Source organism: Papilio xuthus, unplaced genomic scaffold (assembly GCF_000836235.2).
Source record: "Papilio xuthus unplaced genomic scaffold, Pxut_1.1 DF828952.1, whole genome shotgun sequence".
In the NCBI taxonomy this organism is placed as follows: domain Eukaryota; kingdom Metazoa; phylum Arthropoda; class Insecta; order Lepidoptera; family Papilionidae; genus Papilio; species Papilio xuthus.
Window position 1 is genome coordinate 6,535,917 of NW_013529697.1, and position 20,426 is coordinate 6,556,342.

At 31.9% G+C, this 20,426-nt stretch overlaps 1 protein-coding gene across 1 annotated transcript in view; it reads left to right on the plus strand.

The window, feature by feature from the left end:
- LOC106124607 (zinc finger protein 177) overlaps positions 1–15,485 on the plus strand; it is a 50,523-nt gene extending 35,038 nt beyond the window's left edge. The window contains exons 4-7 of the mRNA XM_013321457.1: positions 1,470–1,736; positions 2,016–2,185; positions 15,072–15,237; positions 15,356–15,485. Coding sequence (XP_013176911.1) covers positions 1,470–1,736; positions 2,016–2,185; positions 15,072–15,237; positions 15,356–15,393 — 641 coding nt within the window. The 3' untranslated portion in view covers positions 15,394–15,485. The remainder of the gene's footprint in view (positions 1–1,469; positions 1,737–2,015; positions 2,186–15,071; positions 15,238–15,355) is intronic.
- Positions 15,486–20,426: the final 4,941 nt, after the last annotated feature.

Sequence of the window (20,426 nt, forward strand, 5' to 3'; positions counted from 1 at the left end):
ATACACTTGTGTACATCGTATATTTATCAAACTATAAATAAATATAGTTAATCCCAATTAAATAATAAAAATAAAATGTTGTAGGTATAAATTGCAATCAAAGCAAATAAAATTAAATCGGATGTCGGCTCTATGAAGATTATTATCACTTACGCTTCGCTCTATATTCAGATCTCTGCTGACCAAACGTTGAATACACCTATTTGATATAATAATAATAACGAAGTTACTTATAAGAACCTTTATTTATCATATATATATATATATATAAAAAATGTAAATAAATAAATAAATCTCTCTTTTACTTTTATTTGAATACATATAGTAATATTTTCTTCCGAAATCATGGATGCATCTGTAGAAAAAACAGTGGCTATCTTACTATCTTATCTTACTTCTTACTAATATTATAAAAGCGAATGTTTGGATGGATGGATACTTGTTTGAAGGTACCTCCAGAACTGTTGAACGGATCTCGTTAAAATTTGGCATAGCTGTAGAACATAGCCTAGAAGAACACAAGAATTAAAGTTTTCCGCGCGAACAAGTTGCTGTCCAAGCTCGTATATAAATAAATCACTCTTCTAGTTTTATTTAAATACATGTTATTTTCTTCCGAAATCATGAATGCATCTTTAGAAAAAAGCAGTGGCTATATGCCATAAAAATAATAGTCATTTTACGATCTTCAGTATTAAATATATGAGACAGGTTTTTATTATATTGAATGTCATAAATACAGAATGTCTACACTTCAACAATAACAATTTTACGGTTGTCAATTATTACGTTAATTATGCTTTGCTTTGGAAGTTTTTAATGATGAAGATTCGTCGCAATTTATAGGTTCAAAGAAAGACATTGATTTATTATAGTTTGATTGAATAGAAATCTAATTAAGTGTATGGATTTTGTTACACTGAAACGTCTAGACGAAGAGTAGATAATTTTATTTTATTTATTTATCAGACAAGTTACCGCTAAAGTAATAGAATAATGATTCAGATAGATTTCAAACTCTTTATATGTATGTAAGTTCAATATTATTAATAGTTTGTTTTGTTTTCTCTAGTACTTTATTTATTTACGCGAATGTTGTGTTTGCCTGTAATTGAAATATGTTTTAGCTTACTCTTTATCATGTAACCTATGTACTAACTAAAATGGTATGTAACATATTTTGTTGGCATTCCTAAATAAATAAATAATAAAAAAAAGTAAGTGATGTAAAAAAAAACTTATGGCTGATTAAAAGTTGTCACAGATCAGTAGCAACGCAGTTGCTGAAATCCAATTCTTGTTTTTTTTTTATTTTTTATTAATCAACACAGCCCTTTCCACTCCCAATCATCTACTGAAGCGGACATTAAGAATGCACCTTCAAGTCTTAGTACTAGATTAACTTTCAAATTTCCTGCAGAATTTTTAATATATTAAATTATTTATATTAATAAAATCTTTTCTTACAGATTCTCCTTTAGACTTATCCACATCCCTTTTATCTCGAGTATTGCTACCAATATCACCGCCATCTGGTGCAGAAGATGAACACAAATCTGTATCCGGAGACTCTCTGACGTCATCATCGGCCGGCTCGTCGAGTGAGCTGCTAGACATGACGCCAAAAATACAAAGGAGGCCGGCGAAATCTGAAAGAGCCTTGCTGCCTTGTGAAGTGTGTGGGAAAGCTTTTGACCGACCATCTCTGTTGAAGAGGCATATGCGAACTCACACAGGTATTGATTTAGGTTATCAAACATGAAGTGATTACTATAAATAATTTTAAAAAAATCTTTTATTATTTCAAAAATAAATTTATTTGCAAGAAAAATTTAACCAATTCTCTACTTATATTAAAAAATAACTGTTTTAATTGTTACTTCAAAGAAAAGCAAATCAAATGTTGGGATTCCAGAATTACATAACCAAAAAGTTACTGCTCCCTTAAACAGAAAACTCATTGTTAAAATTTAAAAATACATTTATTAGGCAATATACACACTATAATGTTTCAGGTGAAAAGCCCCACGTGTGCATGGTGTGTAACAAAGGGTTCAGTACATCGAGCAGCCTCAACACTCACAGACGGATACACTCCGGAGAGAAACCACATCAATGCCAACACTGCGGGAAGAGATTCACCGCTAGTTCCAACTTGTACTACCATCGGATGACACATATAAAGGTAGGTTATATTACTAAAAAAGAATTGAAAATTTTCTCATATTGGGACCCATGCGAAGTGATACGTGAATACACATCCTTTCTAATATTATAAATGCGAAAGTAACTCTGTCTGTCTGTCTATCCTTCTTTCATGCAAAAACCACTGAACAGATTTAAATGAAATTTGGTACAAAGATAGTTTAAAGCCTGGAAAAGGACATGGGCGACTTTTTATCGCGAAATAGGGGTTGTAAAGGATTAAAAAGGTGGAAGTTTGTATGAGAATATCGTTCACCTAGAAGCTTAAAAATTATTTTTGGCTGTTTGATATAAATAAATGTGACATTCAATTTCAATTTTTGTAAAAATTTTACCCTTGGCTTGTGCTGTAAGCTGCTAAAAAACTAAACAGACAGACGGACGGACAACAAAGTGACCCTATAAGGGTTCCGTTTTTTTCCTATGAGGTACGGAACCCTAAAAAAGTTGTTTAAATAATCAGGAGTGTCGTCGAGTATATTATTTCATATAAAATATGGAGTTACTTTAACAGCAAATTATTTCCTAAGGGATATGATCTAGACTAAAGAATCTTGCGATCTTGGTTACAAAGCATTGTAAACTGTTGTCCAAGCTTTATGTTCAGTTGGTTCCAATGAATATATTTATTTAATTTTAACAATTAAAGTTATATTATAATAAAACAAAATGTTATACGTAACTTAATAAATATCCGTTAATGATGTTGGAAAATCATATTCAATTTCTTGTACATTTTTCTCAATCGCGGAAACTTATTTTACGAACACAATTGATTTGCGTAACTAAATAAAAACAGGTTATCCTTGATAAGACAATAGGTGCCATTACAATTTTTTTTAATGATAATTCACATGCTACCTTAGCACATCCTTCTGCATAACATTATGATGCTGAGATGTTTATAATTACATTTTTTTTTTATATTTATGGGTACATTAATTACTCGTACAGATTGTTCCGTGACAAGACATCGTTTCGCTCCGTACCAGCCCTCTGAGGGTTTATTTGTCCGTATGTTATGCAAGAATTGCAAATCATGAACGTATTTTATGTACAGTTTTAACATACCTCATTTCAAATATGATAAATGAGTAATAAAAAAGATATATTCTAATAGATAGTCGTAGCTAAACCAAGCGAGAATTCGTAACTTGTATTGGAAATATGTTTTTTTTTCTCCATATTAATTTAATAATATCAGACCATTTAAAATAGTTATTGACACTAAAACAAATAAAACACTGTCAATCTCATTAAAATCATATTCATTTTAATAAATAACTCCGATGGATAAAATTCATCCCGAATATCCTACGTTTTAAATATTTTTTCTTAACCCTTATGTTCATTTTGTATAGTATACCATACATACAACTTTATAAAAATATACAATCACTATAAAATCATTTTTTACTTATTTTTTTTTAACTTTGTTTTTTGCTTTCCTTCAAAAAAGAAATCTTGCCACCATAAGGGTTAATCTGGTTCTAGCTATGTCATGTATTGCTAAATTTAATTTTATATTATAAGTTAAAATAAAAATCTGAGACAAAGGCGATATTTTCTCAGAATAAGAAGTAAACCTTCCAATTTAATCACAATAAGCGATGTTAATATATTCCGTAGCGTTACATTGCAGGTCGGTAAAGCTTTATGAACATTATACTGTGATGTTACCGTGCTCACTTCCCATAACGCCCCTTAAAGTTTTTACTTAACTATGACCTCATGTGTCCGCGACTTAAGAAAATCACACAACAGTGCACGGTCAGTGCCCACAGGGCTGTCACAAGAAGGATATTTTAAATTAAAAAAAAACACATAAATAAAAAATTGTTTTTTCATTTTTTGTTCACTTAACTCTTGCAACCTGTATCCTTCTATTAGCGGTTTCTTAGGCGGATTTATGATTCAAATAAAAAGTTATTAAAGATCTTCGTAAAAGTTTATAATTTCTTACTTGCTTTTATGTATGATAAATAAATATACTGAGAACAGTTTATTAATTGTATTAGTAATTTTCGTATAGAGGCAAGAAAAGATTTCATCATTTGAAAATAATAGTTTAATAAACAAACAAATATTATTTTTTGTCTCGACTAAACTTTTCTTGATTTAATGAAATTAAAAAGTTTAGTAAATTAGGACCTTAGAGTCCTGGCAGCCCTTATTTCTTAAGGAGCACCTGCGGTAACAAGTAGTTGTCTAAGGCGTAGTAAGGGCCAATGAATTACCAGGTCAGGTCACCGTGGGAACACAAGGAACCCGCCAGTGACGCATCGATGCGAGACACTTGCCACATAAATTAAATAATTATATCGATTTAGGACATTTTCAAGAATTTATTTGGATTGATTTGATTGTGTTCGAAATTCAAAAATTGAAAAACAATTTATAAAAATACAAAATTAGATTACATTTTGTGCTCATGGTCCTTCATTTGCTACCAAGGAGCCTTTAATGCATATATAACACTAACCGCGGGTTTTTGAGATCAAAATCTCTGTTTAAAACATATCGTCAACCCTGTTATTATCTTTGACAACACAAAGAAAACAAAATGTTTTAAACGGAGTCGTTGGACTCAGAAACCCACAGTAAGGCATTGTGTCTAGCTATTGTAACGTGGTAGTATATTTAAAATTAATTGCTGAACTTCATTAAACGTACCTAATAAAAAGTTGACAAATTATGAAAATATCGTCATCGATCGTACACAATTTAACATTCTTAAACTTATATCAAAACAATTCATAGCCTTAAAACTAATATATCTTTATATACATAGATATAAATTCATAAAAAAAACGGTAGAGCATCGAATGGCGCGGTCATCTTCGCTATGGTTCACACATGAGCGTGTGAAGCCACGCTCCGCTGGTCGCGACGTCTTCAGTATCAAGACACGGTTCCTTGCTCCTTCGTGGGAATTAGACGATTTCGGATATTTACAACGCTTTTCGGTTTAGTAACTACATTTGTACATCTGTAGGACTGTTCATATCTCTGTAACTGTCGCACTGAGTCGTTGTTTTTTTATATCATAAGGTGGCAAACGAGCGAGCGGCCACCTGATATCGCTGAAAATGACCGTGGCCCATAGACATACGCAGTTGCATATGTGTTTCCTACCTATAATCGACGGAGGAGAGGATGCACAGAAAGAAAATGTCTTCCCTTTCCATACATCCTCTCATCCGGAAAGTCCACTTCCACTTCCCATCCTTTCCCATCCATTCCCATCGTTGTCCTCAAAGAAGACACACAAGCTTATGAGAAACCGTTAAAACGACTGTTTAATTTACTTTTAAACGCCTCTGTGGCAGTTAGACGTTATTTATTATTATATAAATTCAAATACTTAAATATGTAATTCAACTGTCAAGGAAATGAATTAAATTGGTCGTTACCGCATGGCTCACGAAACGCTCAGCAATAATGCATCTCTCACAATGGTCAGATGTATGAGAATGATTCACAATAGCTTCTTCTAAATAATATCGAGTATAATGTGTCTAGGAACTTACTTTAAACTTGATTTTAGTGCGATTCCGTCTGCAATAAATAAAAAAAAGGAAAGGGGAGAAAAAATATCCTATGTCCTCTTGTCCAAGCTACCTCCGCATCATTTATCCAAATCGCTTTAGCCGTTTTTGTGTTATACATGATGTAACTAACACGACTTTCTTAAAAACCCACTGTACTTTACGACGATTGCACATTTAAACCAGTTACGAAAGAATGGTGAAGCAGAAATATAATGTAAATAGCGTAATGTTTCTCTGTATTATTTGCACGTAGAATTGTAAAACTAGAAAGCCTCTTATCCATCTCTATTCCTTTAAAGTCATAGTATGCAAGATGCAATTTTACGAAGATTTTGCTACAAAAAGGGGTTTGTAAGTTTCGTTACATTTATCCAAAAGCGTCGACACAATTTGCATGTCGCTGACACTCTCTTCTCGTTAAAGCTTCGTTGTTTGTTCTCTGTCAACGTGTCCGTCACTAGCCCGCGTCAAACATTTTGTCCTAACAATTGGGTATACAAAGCTTGTTTTGTTTCGTAAAAGATTTATTCTGATGGATACTTTTATATCAAAGTTACTTAAATGTAACTCAAGTTATTCGGTGTTAAGTTATTATATTCTTTAACATAAATTAAGATTTTAATTTAAGTTAATGTTAACAAAAACAGATTATGCTTAGTTGAAATATTGTCATAAATTTATTAATAACTACTACTACTATATAACTTTTTATATTCATTAAAACTTTTTTTTTAATTTAAATTTAAAAGAAATTTTATTAAAACTTAAAAGCATCTGTTATAGCTGGTATTGTAAAAAGGATTTACATCTTCAAATAACAAATTCCCGCCTTTACAACCGGCGCCATATTGTTTTTATAATCTCATTAAAGGACCGGTGCGTTCCGTCTGACGCACCTGCTCTCGCAATAAGGTTTTAAAAATCGTACAGGTAAAAAATCTGTTAATTATTTCGGCAATTTGAGTTTTTATTACGAACGAATTATTAAAGTGCGAACAATTGATAAACTGGCGATATTATTTTCCTTTGTGACCAATTAGTCGAGCGCGACAGTTAAACCTTTTGCATGCATGCATGCATGCATCATTGCATCATTTTGCTACAAATTATTTGCGCAATTTCATGCGGACCGGGCAACTACAAGTGAAAAATAAACTGAAGTATCCGAGTATCATAAATCGTCGATAGGATTACATGTAACCGTTTTTTTACAATTAAATTAAACAAGCTTTCCTCGAGTCTATAGAAAATTGATTTTTATTACTATAAGTACCACTAACATTTGCATAATCAAAGTAAAACTTGCTATTGCTAGTTTACAATTAATTTAGTTAATGATAAAAATTACCATTTATCATGTTGAATACCTTCCGATCTGTATTTAACTGCTGCTTAAAAAGTACGTAATAACGGATATTGGTCATTTACCGTGACATATAAAAGTAAGTCATAAATAATTATTTGAAGAAATCAAACGACAAAATAAAGTAGGGACTTAAGAGGCAGGAAGTCAATCAACGCGTTTATTGGTTCAATATACTTTCCAATGTACAGTCACCTCGGTTTGCGGTGTTCCAGTTATATAAAAATTACCTTGCGACTCGCTCGACTCGAAGGAATTTAAACTTTACCTCTCCTTACTAAATACAAGTAGAATTAAATAGATATTTTGATCAAACTAGAAACAATGTATTATATGCATCGTAATATATGACTAAATTGTTTGGGGTAAAAAAGCTATAATACATTTTCCGACGTTTATTGCTTCATGGCGTATAAGACGTTTAAACGATTTTCCCTTTAAAGTGGAGCACCGCAAACGACGGCGATCGTACTTTATCAACGATTACAAACTTCTAGTTTGTTATGACCGTATTACGACGTAGTTTGTTCTTTGATTGGTGGCAATATAAATTTTCTATTGAATATTTTTATCAATCATCGGTTCTACTAACGATTATTTGACGCAATTAGACTTGTTTGCTCTCGGCAAAGCAAAGAGATTTTTTTGTATTGATTGAGTCATTCAAAATAATTATAAATCAGACTGTTATCATAAGAGTTTTTAATTATTAATTAAGCTTAAAGGTAGAGTTAATAAAAATTGGAATTTATATATTCTTTACTTACGACTAACTAGATGTTTTTATTACATTGTCCTGTACTGTACTTGTATGTTATTTGAAAGATAGAACTACAAGTCCTAAGTTTTTACGTACTTTTTAATAAACCTGCATATTTTAGCTGTATAATCCTAATTGGAACTGTATAAACTTACCTAAATAACTCTATTTTTCAATGATATTAAATTTTCTCGTGCTCGTGTTTAATCACATTCAGAGTAGTAAGTACGAAGCTAGAAATAATAACATTGATAATTTCAATACGAATATTTCCGATATTTTATTATTTGAAATTAAAAAATGTAAATACTTATTAACAAAGAAAGACCTCTTGATTTCACGAAATGGTGATTCCAATGTTATAAGCCCCTTATAACCTTATAAATATTTATTAAATGTGTACCAAGATGCTTAACTGAACAAAATTAAAAATACGTCTGCAACGGACACAAAGTAATATTTTCGTCCGTTGCATTTACCTCTAGAATTTTTTTTATATCAAAAGGTGACAAACGAGCGAGCGGCCACCCGAAATCGCTGAAATAACGAAGCGACCGTTGCCCATAGACATACGCAATTGCATATGCGTTGTCTACCTTTTATCGACGGAGGAGAGGATGCACAGAAATAAAATATCTTCCCTTTCCATGCATCCTCTCATCCGGAAAGTCCACTTCCACTTCCCATACTTTCCGTATAAGGAAAGGATGGGAAGGGAAAGAGGACTAAATTAGGCCTAGAATATAAAAAGTAGGGATATTCCGATAACCACAAGATATATTTGTATGAGATATTTTAGCCCACACAAAAATATACAACGTATTTATTATAGGGAAAAAAACAACCTAACAACGGATGAAGCACGAAACTGTAATGTGACTATTGTTATTTTTTTTTAATTGTCGACTCGACATCAAACAGCCATCAAGGATCGCGTGCCGTCTACGCAATGAGTCCAACAATACACTTGATTTACAAATAATGACCAATGTATCGCGAACAATCATAATTCATTTTAATCAGCCTCACTGAGCGTGTGCCGCGTCATTTTGTTAACTAGGGTGACCATATTTTAACGTATTTTAGAGACATTTTCGGCAACTTTACTGTGTGTATGAAAATAATCTAACTATCCGTAAAAAAACAGACGTGAAGACTACAAGTTTGTAGATTTATTGTTCAATATTCTTACTCTTAATGAACACTTTTAAGAAGTATAATAGTTTCCAATGATAGTCTTCCATTTTTTGTCAATTAAAAATATTGTAATTTTTTTTAAATAATATTTTGTACCTTTGAAATCCTGAATTTTGATTAATAATGGTCACCCCGGTGGTATCTGTTTTTATTTGCTATGCGACGCGTGCAGATAAATACTATTTTCCGCTTCATTTGTGGGCTGTGTCGGCAGAACGTTCGCTATTTGTAAAAAATGCAGATGTGTCAATCGTAATGGCAAGTTTGCGGAACGCAATTGCTGCTTTAACAATGTTTGATTGTGATACACTCACATCTTATCTTTACATTACACCTGTTTACAGTTGTAGCATACACACGAGAATTATTCTATTTATTAAATTAATATATATTTAAAATTTAACAAAAAATTTCTTTCATGAATTCATTGTCGCATTTTTAAGACATAATTCTTGTAAAAATTATATGTTTGGCAAGAAAAATAAAAACTATATACTAAGATTAAATAACATATAACTAAGTTTGAAACTCAGAATGTTTGTGTTTAAATTTCCGTAGGTAGAAAGACTATTAAGCAATTGAATTATGATTTAGATGGATGTAAGTATAGCATTGTCGCTTAGCAGTGCTGTCTTTAATTAAATATAAGGCAATACTTCAATCATAGTACTACACGAAGACTGTGACATTATCTTTTAGTGGCGGCACGTTAAATGAATATTAAAGTATGTTGTGGAGACGTGTACTTAGTACAGACCTTTTGGCTGCACTCCTTCATTTAAACAGTCGTAACTGAATTCAAGCTACAATGAAATTTAAGCCTTAACGCACTTGTTATAGATGCTATTTTACTTTATAAAGTTTTTGTAAGCATGGCCCTTTTCGATCTTTTCTTTAAAGCGCTTAAGCTGTCTAACTTTAACATTCCTGTATACGATCTTGTAATCTTATGATACAGTTATTGATTTATATTTTAAGTTGTATTAATTTTGCTGTGACATAATATTATATGAAATTTATTTTATAAGCACATTTTTTTTTGTAACAATTTTTTTTAATATGGTTCAATGTCATTTTGTAGAGAAATAATCAGTCTTTAATTAAAGTAAATTGTGAGGCTACGATTTTTTTTTTGCTAAAAATTATCTTATTTTTAGTTCTAATCCAAACTTCGAAGTGAAAAGTTCACATTAACATTGCGAAAAATACTGTTAGTATTCAGTTTATGTATAAAACAGTCCTGATTATGAAGAATCCGCTTAATTTCCATCACTACTAATTTGTGAACTTCTGATATTTTTTCAAATAACGTCGCTAATTAATTATCATAAACAAACTTGGTGTCGATACGAAGTCACTTATAAAACGCATACAAACTTGAACCTGGCTCGGTCAGCAGATTGCATCGACCACATAACACTATCAATCATGCTTTATCGTTCTTTTGCTGTCCGTACTGATTAAATTATTCCACAGAGGTGACTTAATGAAATAGCCAATGAACTGCGGTGAGATGACACTTGTTAACTCTACCTTTGGAATCAATTACAAAACTTTTTACTCCATAATAATAATTATTAAAAAAATAACTAAATTTACGCATTTTTCCAGACCTTAACATCTAGCTATGTTGATTATTTTTATCTTGAAATAATCATCATAACTTGACAGGACCGGACCGAAATCTACGCGTCTAGATTCGATCCCCGTTATGAATCACTCACTGCTGTTTTCGATTATGAAATTTCAATGTACATTTTCCCGACGTTCTTACAGTAAAGAAAAACATCGTGATCCAACTTGAATACATAACACCTGTATAAAATCTGTATAAAATCTTAAATATTAAACAGCATAGAGACTCGAGATAAATTAACAATCTTATTCAACTACGTGGATGTCGCTATATTGCAGTGTGAATTTTTCACAGTCATCCATCAAGGATGATCTTTTTATTACTTAGCAATAAAATGTCTGTGGTCTTCGAGTGGTCTGGGGCCGATCATAACTCGATATCTCAAGATATACGAGAGACCAATTAATGTGGGTCTTGTCTTCAGATTCAACCGACACCACGATATTGATTAGTCGGGCACAGAGATAATTGGGCTTCGGTTATTAATTAGTATAGGTTGGAGATTAGAAAATAAATATTTATTGAGGATTCAATAATTATTTGGTTACATAAATTTATATTTTACACGTCAAACAAAAAAAAAATGGACTCTCTCCATCTCTACTAATGTAAGTTGTGTCCACTCCTTAGACATTAAAATGTTTTTAGAATACTCATTATGTATAAAAATAAGTAACTTTATATCTTAAAAACTCTGCTATATATTAGTAATACTGCAGCTTTTTACAATTAAGCTAACAAACTTTAACTTACAAAATCAAAGTCAACAATCTGTATGCAGGTACATATTTGGTTGGAGCAAAAACCCTAACGATACGGTAACCTAACAGCCCCGCACGCGAGTTTGCGTCGCATCAATTTATTTTAGTTAAATTAAGCGCCGGTCTTCACATTTGCATTCGATTTCCATAAGCCGGCGCGGCGTATCAGTTGCCCATACGTCACTGTAACTAAGAGATACGAACCCACAACGGATCGGTGATCGAACGATTTAGCTATCGAGAGTGCATTTTATATGTAGCGATATTTTTTTTATTTTAATTGGTAATTCAGCTGTAATATTTCCAATTAATAATAGCACGATAGAGGATGAGGCGTTACGTAAGACTTTAAATCGTAATTTACTAATTTACCTTTTCCTACTATTTTTTCTTCAACAAGACCAGAATCAAGCATGTAATTCGACGCGTCACGTTTAGTTACAATACGTTACGTTAAAGAGAAGAATATATAAAAACTATAAAAAAATTATTAATTTACCACCTTGTTTACTTAATTAACCATAAACACATACAAATATGTAATTATATTAACTCCTAAGTAATATTCTTAAAAACCTTATTTTATATAGTATCGTGAGGTTTATTCGTGATTCATAAGAGATTCCTTCATTATCTGTACGTAAAGACGGCTCAGGTTTTTGCCCGCACCGTGATTTATCCAACGGAAATTGTCAGACAACTAATGGTTCTTTGTTTATTGATTTATATATTGCAATATTCGGTAGCGAGAAAGGTCGAAATAATGTCGGGAGTTGTTTTTTTCGGGCAAGTTGATTAAGCCACGGGGGAATCGGCAACCCGTCCGTATAAAATATGGCTTACACTAACACGCTTGAATACATTTCGGGGGCACTTTTTAAATTGGCTCGACTATAGTAATTATAGGTTTTTTGATGCGTGTAGATTATGGGCGGTCTAGCGAAAATTAAATGGGAGGATCTATCGTAGGAAACGAAATTGGATTATTGGATATAACTTGATTATCATATGATCAAAGGAAATGATGTAACTGTTAATACTCACACCTACATTTCACAGTACCAATGTTTGTAACGGCTACTGAACATTGATAATTGTGTTAAAAAGTAACTCCTCTAAATAGATTTTTAGTAAAAATAATTATTTTATTACTTAATTCCTCTATAACTTACAAAGTAAATTAATAAAGTTAAGGGTTAATGTTACTAATATTATAAATGCAAATGTTTAGATGAATGTTTATTTGTTGTCTATTTGTTTGAAGGAAGGCTGCACGAAACTGCTAGACTACTGAAGGAACGCTTAGGCTACTTTTTGTTTAAATACGCGCGGACGAATTTGCGCGCATCAGCTCCATAATACACAAAGGGCGTAGAGGGTTGATTAAAGTGTTGTCTTTTTGGGTTGAAAAAAATTTCTTCTCAGACATGTGCAGGTTGCATCACGATGTTTTCCTTCATTGTTTCCATTCATATGTAAATCGGAAATCGAAAAACACATTGGTACATGGCGGGATTCGAACCCAGGACCTGCAGATTGCAAGTCAAGTGCTTGACCCAGTGGTCAAGCACTTGACTTCACAGCCACAGACGCTCTTTAAATGCAGTAATATTGTCTAATTATCGTACACTGGTTTTTTAAAGAGGGAGGGTACCCGGTTATTATAATTCTATTTCAAAGACCGATATTAATATTGAGAGCTCAAAAGTGGTCTCTATAATTGGGCACAATCTAAATTCAGCCTTAATTATCATATATTTTGACATTGAACAATCACTGTAATCAATAAAATAAGAACATACTTAGATTTTAACATCTCTGAATGTAATTTATCTTAGTTATTGTACTAGCTGTCGAAGCGACTTCGTTCGCGTGAAATTAAAAAACTAAGTAAGTAACCAATTTGTTCTTCCAGACTGTATTCTACAATATGTCAAATTTCAGTAAAACCCATGCAGTCGTTTTGGAGATACCTTCAAACAAACATTCATCCATCCAAACAGTCGCTTTTATAATCTTAGTAAGATAGCGACCAATTTGCGACCTACGTGTAGCCATTATTCATTTTACGAAATGAAACAAAAGAAAGAAACATAGATTCACATTCTGTTATTGTCTCAAATCTTGACTACTTTTTCTATTCATTATTTCAATTCCTTGCAGACGGAGTCGCGTGCGACAGATAGTTATTTTATATGCGTGCTTCCTAAAATTTAGACACAGTTTATGGTAATGAGAAATGTTTTTCATTTACCGTATTCTCATTTACTGGGACACATTTTGTGACCAGACATAATGTCCAATGGTCATTACAAGAACTACCACAGATGCTCGGTAGTTCCACTTAAATACCGTCAAAATTGGGAGAAACATTTACTTTTAATGCTCTCTAATCTAAGTCGCTATTGTCTAAGAACTTCTTTATTCATTTCGTTATTACAATTGTGGTTTAATGTTTGAATTCCGTTTTAAATACAACATATTTTTTGCTTTGTAATTATAAATAGTTTTGAGAAAATAATGATTGTTTAAAATTTTTTCTGTAAAATCGCTAGCTGTCGCCCGCGACTCCGTCGCTTGGATATATAAAAAACTTAGTGTAAAAAAAGCAGGGCAAGGCATAAATTCGAAAAAAAAAGAATAAATAGTATCCTATGTCCGTCTACTGGCTCTAAGCTACCTCCTCACCAAATTTCAACCATATCGGTAAAGACGTTCTTGAGTTATAGATAGTGTAACTGACACGGCTTTCTTTTATACATATGTATAAAACTTTAATTTATCTTTTATAAATAATTAAATTAGTATTTCAGTGAAGACGACTCTTGGAAATATATGGAAAAGTGACACATACTACGCCAATTGCCAAAAGAAACTGGCAGGAATATAATATAAATTAGCTCTTTAAAATTGTGAAAAAAATATGCAATACTAATAGCTTTTATGATAATTCTATTTGAAAATAATTTCACAATCAAACTTTTACTACAAAATAAAAGAATGTCGAAAAATTTCACTTATCCTGACGCAGTAAAAGTGCCGCATCATATCTGACAGTGGGCTTCAATGGTCAGTACAACTTCTGGGCTCACCGCAACTGGTTTGGTCGGCGCACGCGCATTATAAATTCATTTGCACGCTCTACGCATGATGTGCAATGTCATGACTTTGATTATATTGGATATGATGATGATTATTAGGCGTTTTATTGTCTTCCAACATTGATTCTGTTTTGTTTTTTCTGATCATTATCTTTGTGCGAGATTACGAGCTGCTTTATTAAGTTTTACATTGGAATGTTGAATCGTTGTTATTATGGTCGACTTTTTAGTAAATGTACGTGTTGATATTTGTATTGTTAGTGTTGACAGTAATTAAACTCTTATAGTATAAATTTCTGCAGTCGAAACACTGGCACAAAATCATAATATTCTTTGCCCTTTATTTATTTTTTAATTGAGCAATGGAAACCTTCGGTTTTGTTTTGGTTTCTAAAATAATTGTAGCGTTCAATAAACTTATAACAACTGTACAAGTTTTTTATTTAAATTATAAATTTCTTGTTAATATTTGTCTAACTTAAAAATTTCTTCAACAGGAAAAGCCGCATAAATGCAACCTATGTTCCAAATCGTTCCCGACTCCTGGGGACCTGAAGTCACATATGTACGTACACAGCGGCTCCTGGCCGTACAAATGTCACATCTGCTCTCGAGGATTCTCCAAGCATACCAATCTTAAAAATCATCTGTTTTTACACACAGGTAAACAATTATACTAAAGTCATAGTCAATGTATACGTATCAAATAATCTTACGAAAAACTGAAAATATTACATGACATCGATATGTTTACTACATTTTAATTTTCTATTTGTTGCAGCGAAACATCAACGGAACAGCGCTAGAGATGCTACCTGAAAACACTGAAAAATGCTGTTCATTTTTATTTCCCGTCTTTTGTATATAACAATCAGCAGTATTTAATCATTTATCTGTTACAGTATATAAATACATACACTCACGTATGGTACAAATAATTTACTATGTAATATAGTAACTTCTCGTTACATATTTAATAATAAAAGTGTGATATTAGATTAAGTAGGTATATAAGTGTTAAATTATTTTTATAGATATTTAATTTACAATAATATATTTACTGGATTCAACAATAATAAATTTAAGTTGGGATTTCTTATTTGAATTTAAAATAAGGGAGAATTAAAAAAGACAGGAAAGTTATTTTTGCTATCGTTATTTCTTTTTGGCTGAATATAATAGAGCATTGTACTTATTACATTTCTTTTTTTTTAATTATTACGCACGTAAATTGTTTCACTTTATATTTAACTAGTGTAAGGAAGAAAATCCGACACCGTGCCGGTGTATTGGCGCAACACTAGCCTTACTAAAATGTCCACGCTTCTGTCCCTTCACTAATAATTCTGACCCTTGACTTGGTAACGAAATCGCGCCATTCGCGCCAAAGGATTCTAGCTAATTATATCTAAAACTAGAAAGAGATAAGTTTATAAACTTCATTTAAATAAAATTTATACAAAAAGGACTTGGAAAGTTAACTTTTGTAAAATTTACAAGTGTATTTTAATTGAAGAAATGTTGTGTTAAAAATTGGGACGAATATAAATACTTTATTCGCTTTTCTTTTTAAAAATAACTGTAAAAATAATTTCCTTTTGTTGTATATAGTTGGTATATAAATATAGACTATATATCATCTGTATTAATTTAATTTTTTGTATATATTTTCAGCACCACATAGTAATTATGTGACAATTATTTTATTATAATATAATATGCTTACATTATGTACGTATATGATGGGTTCCGTCCAAATTAATCTTATATACGAATTATTAATTTATAAAATTATTTATATTTTAATAAGCTACTTAAATATATTGGTAATCATTTACAAGAATTGTTTTATTTACATCAATCACTTTTCAGATATTATTTACGAAACATCGATGTCTTTGAATACGAAACGTTCTCAACTTAGTTATCAAAGTTATAACGTCTAAGTGAAAGGAAGTTAAGATTTTATATCAAGCAAAAATGGAGAAAGCGATGAGATTGTGATATTCGCAATTTAATTTTTAGTTATACTTAAGATATTTTTACTAAATTAATATATATCTGGGTTCATTCGGACCTTACAAATTTATATTAAAATAACGTACTACTGTCAATTCATTTTACACTTCATTTTCATTTTAAAAAAATCGATCTGACTCAGAAATTATGTCGATGTTAAAAGTTATTCAAAAATAAAATATTTCTAAAATAAGTTAACTTTTCAATAAATTAATCAGGACCACTGACAGCCCAATCACAATTTACCACTGGGAATATTTATAGAGAGCATTTTAAATATAGAAGCTCCGTTCAAATAGCGAGTAGGCGTCGCAACACGCGAGCCTCGTACTGATTTGCATAAAACAACTTCAGTTGGCAGTATTAAGTCTTAATTGTCGCTGCCGCGGAACAAGCGAGGTCCTGTGGGACGGGACACGCTGCAAGGACGATAAATGCTGCAGTAACATTTTATTTGTGCAGAAACCAAAGGAAGGGCACTAGTTATTAATGCGTTTGTGGAACTCCGCTCCTGACTTACGGCCACATTACGTGTCCTTGATCACTCGATATACTAGCTAATAAAATTTGTATTTATTGAAGTTGTACGCAATCATTTTTTAAAGACTGATTAGATAATATATTAATATGATTATTTACGTTCTAAAAACCTTTTTTTTATTAGTTGTTAAGGTTGATATTTTCAAGGATTATTCCATTACTTCCGGTGCTTCTAAAAATCGTTGAAGTCTTTTACATGGGGCGAATGAAGTCACATACAAAAGAATATTCAAAGGATCGGTTGTAACATGAAGTACAAATAAAAAAATAATATTTTTGGGCTCTAGCTTAATTATTTTATTTAGTATAGTTAACCAATATAAATTACTCCATACTTTTGTCGATAACTACTTTATTATACTTACACATGAATAGAAGAATAAAGAACAATATTAGAGTTTGTTCATACTTTCACTTGTGTTCCTACGTCTATAAATTACCCACCTTAAAATATAATTACCGATAATTTAACGATGATTAATGAACTCTAGTTAGTTGTTATCAATGTTCTATTCTTGTATACATGATGTTATGTTCTCGTTCATTTACATATTTAGAACATAAAGATAACAAAAAAAACAATGATCTATAATGTGTTTTGCTATTAAGGAGTTTAGTTCTTTAGTTGCAAAAACACGCTCTATTCCTCTGATTATATTTGACCAAACAGACATAACGGTATATTTTATATAGGGATTTTCGTCTCAGTAACCAGCCATGAGTAATTATATTATGACTTACGTAATATAATAGTTATTTTACTTTGAAAATTATTGACAAAGAAAATTATGACATAACTTAGATTTTTCTGTTCCTTTAATTTTTTTATTAATCTAATTTAAGATATAAATATGACACAATATGGTCATTCGCACAGTCCTCGATTAATTCTACCGTTAAATTAACATAGATATATCTTTAAGGCTGGGAATAGCTACGATGTAAAAAAATAAAACACGCTTTATTTCGTCAGTCATATAAACCTAGACGATAAATTAATTACCCCTCTCCTTAGGTCGATTATGATTTCCTTGAGTGGTCTTATTTGGACCACCTAAACGCTTTATAAAATTACTTTCATTAGTCATTTCATTCATCAAGATGTCTAATTGAGTTGTTGGCTCTGAACTAAAGCTCTATACACGGTAATATAATAGTACAATTTTATTTCCTAACATCTTTAAGGCTTTGAATAAAGACGTATGTATAATAGAAGAAAACTGTGAATGAGATACAAACCCTTTTTTTAACTACGCGGTGCTATGCCACCCTCTCCTCTGACGTGTTTTGGCCAAATATTTTTTTAGAGAGACAGCTTAGAACATGCACGATAGTTCACAGATTGGTCATACAAATATACAGAAATGTTTAATGTTAATGTTATAGAGATCGTATTTTTTTTTTGAAGAAGTGTTAAATAATAATTACACTGAGATCGGTTCACGATTATCCCTAATTGGCATCATTCCAACAACATCCGCTTTGCGTAAGTATTCAAACTTCAATCCAACTTCTAAGAAAGGTACACTAAGTAGAAAATAATACGAAACTAATCATAATGAAAATTATAAGAATGTAACATCAGACGAAATAATGGACTTTAGTATGACGCTATAAACAATCTTGTATTAAAATAATAAGCAAGACTATGTTTATGATACAATGCAATATAAGGCACAGTTGATGTATTGGACTCTTTCGAATTTCCCGTTGTACTTTTTACACTTATCAGACAATCAGAAAAATATTGCATTCACAATTCAAACTGCGATTATAAAAAGCTCGATTAAACCAACAATTTAGATCGGCGCGGGCGCACAATGCCATAGATCGCGCCACAGGAGCTAATGTACCAACTACCGCGGCCCCCAGATTAACTTGACCTGCCACGCATAAATCAAGCTTCAGTTTGCGCGTTCCGACATTCTGGTCGTCTTTGATAGCTATCGCCTTAGTAAAAAAATGTAATAAAGGCCAAGCAAAATAGACGAGTTGTTTGGATCAATATGGAGTGTTGTTCGTAACAAAATGCTTTGTCATAGGGCGTAATCGAGGCGGGACGGTGGCGCCTTTGTGAAGGCTCCGTCATCGGCTTTTTGTAACGCTATCTGATGAGTAGTGCTCCCATTTTACAGACAAAAAACATATCGGTCGCACGTCTGTGCGCCGACACAATCGCTCACACAGCTCGTTGCCCTGTCGGCTATTAAAATAGTCTATAGTGGATCATCTAAACGAGGATATCGTCTTTGATATTTAAATAGAGTCCGTTCTTAGAAAGTGACGTCTGCGGACAATGAAAGTTACAGGTAATTGCAGTCTACTAGAATAATTTCGTATGCAACTTAGTATTATCTTACATGATGTTGTTCTTGTAGATATTTATTATGTTTTTGAAATCATAGTATTATTATATACTACTGGAGGTAAGAAAATAGATAAACTCACTAATAAAATGGCGTTAGAAGAAGTTTAGTTATTATTGTTGGTAAAACGAATTTTACAAGAGCATTCTGATTGAAACTAATAAGCTTCTAGACAGGAATCGAGTGTTCCAGTGGTCGACAATATAAAAATCAAAGTGTTAATTAACAAGCGCGCCAGCGTTTGTGATTTAGTTACTGTCGATTCGCACGTTCGACTCGGCTCCTTAATAATATCGATTAAACTTACGATCGCTGCTTGAATTAATCGATAATTGTTCATAAATCATCGATGTTCGATTTGCACAAAGCTCTATCGGGGTGCTAAGAGTTAATTTATCGTTTGAGTATAATACTGGAGGATGGCGTGCCTCGCGTGCATAACTCCGGGGAAGGTGCAATCCGTGTTTATAGTCCTCGATTCTCGGCTTTGGGACGCTGGTAGGCGACTTTGTAATTGTCTGAGTTGTTATACGGAGGCTAAAGACCGCAATTTAAGAGTTACTAATCGAGATAGATATTTTCTATCATTGATTTTCAAAGATTACTACGCATTGTTTTTGAAAGCGGTCCAAGCAGCCATTTCTCATTCATAATATGTTTAAGTAAAAGATATGCCATGTTAAAGTTTTATTAAGTAATGTAGAAAAGTATGAAAGTATCATATTTGAGAAATTTGAATCGTTCAAAAACAAATTTCTTTATCTTTGTAAACCACATTATCTTAGCAAAGTAATCAAATATAATACTATACAGTGTCTAAAAGCAAAGCGTAAAGTAAAAAAGTATACCTAAAGTCAATATTTGTTTCCGATCAAATTGGTCGATACGCAATGTAATCATATCTTTCTGGATCACTGCAACCACAGA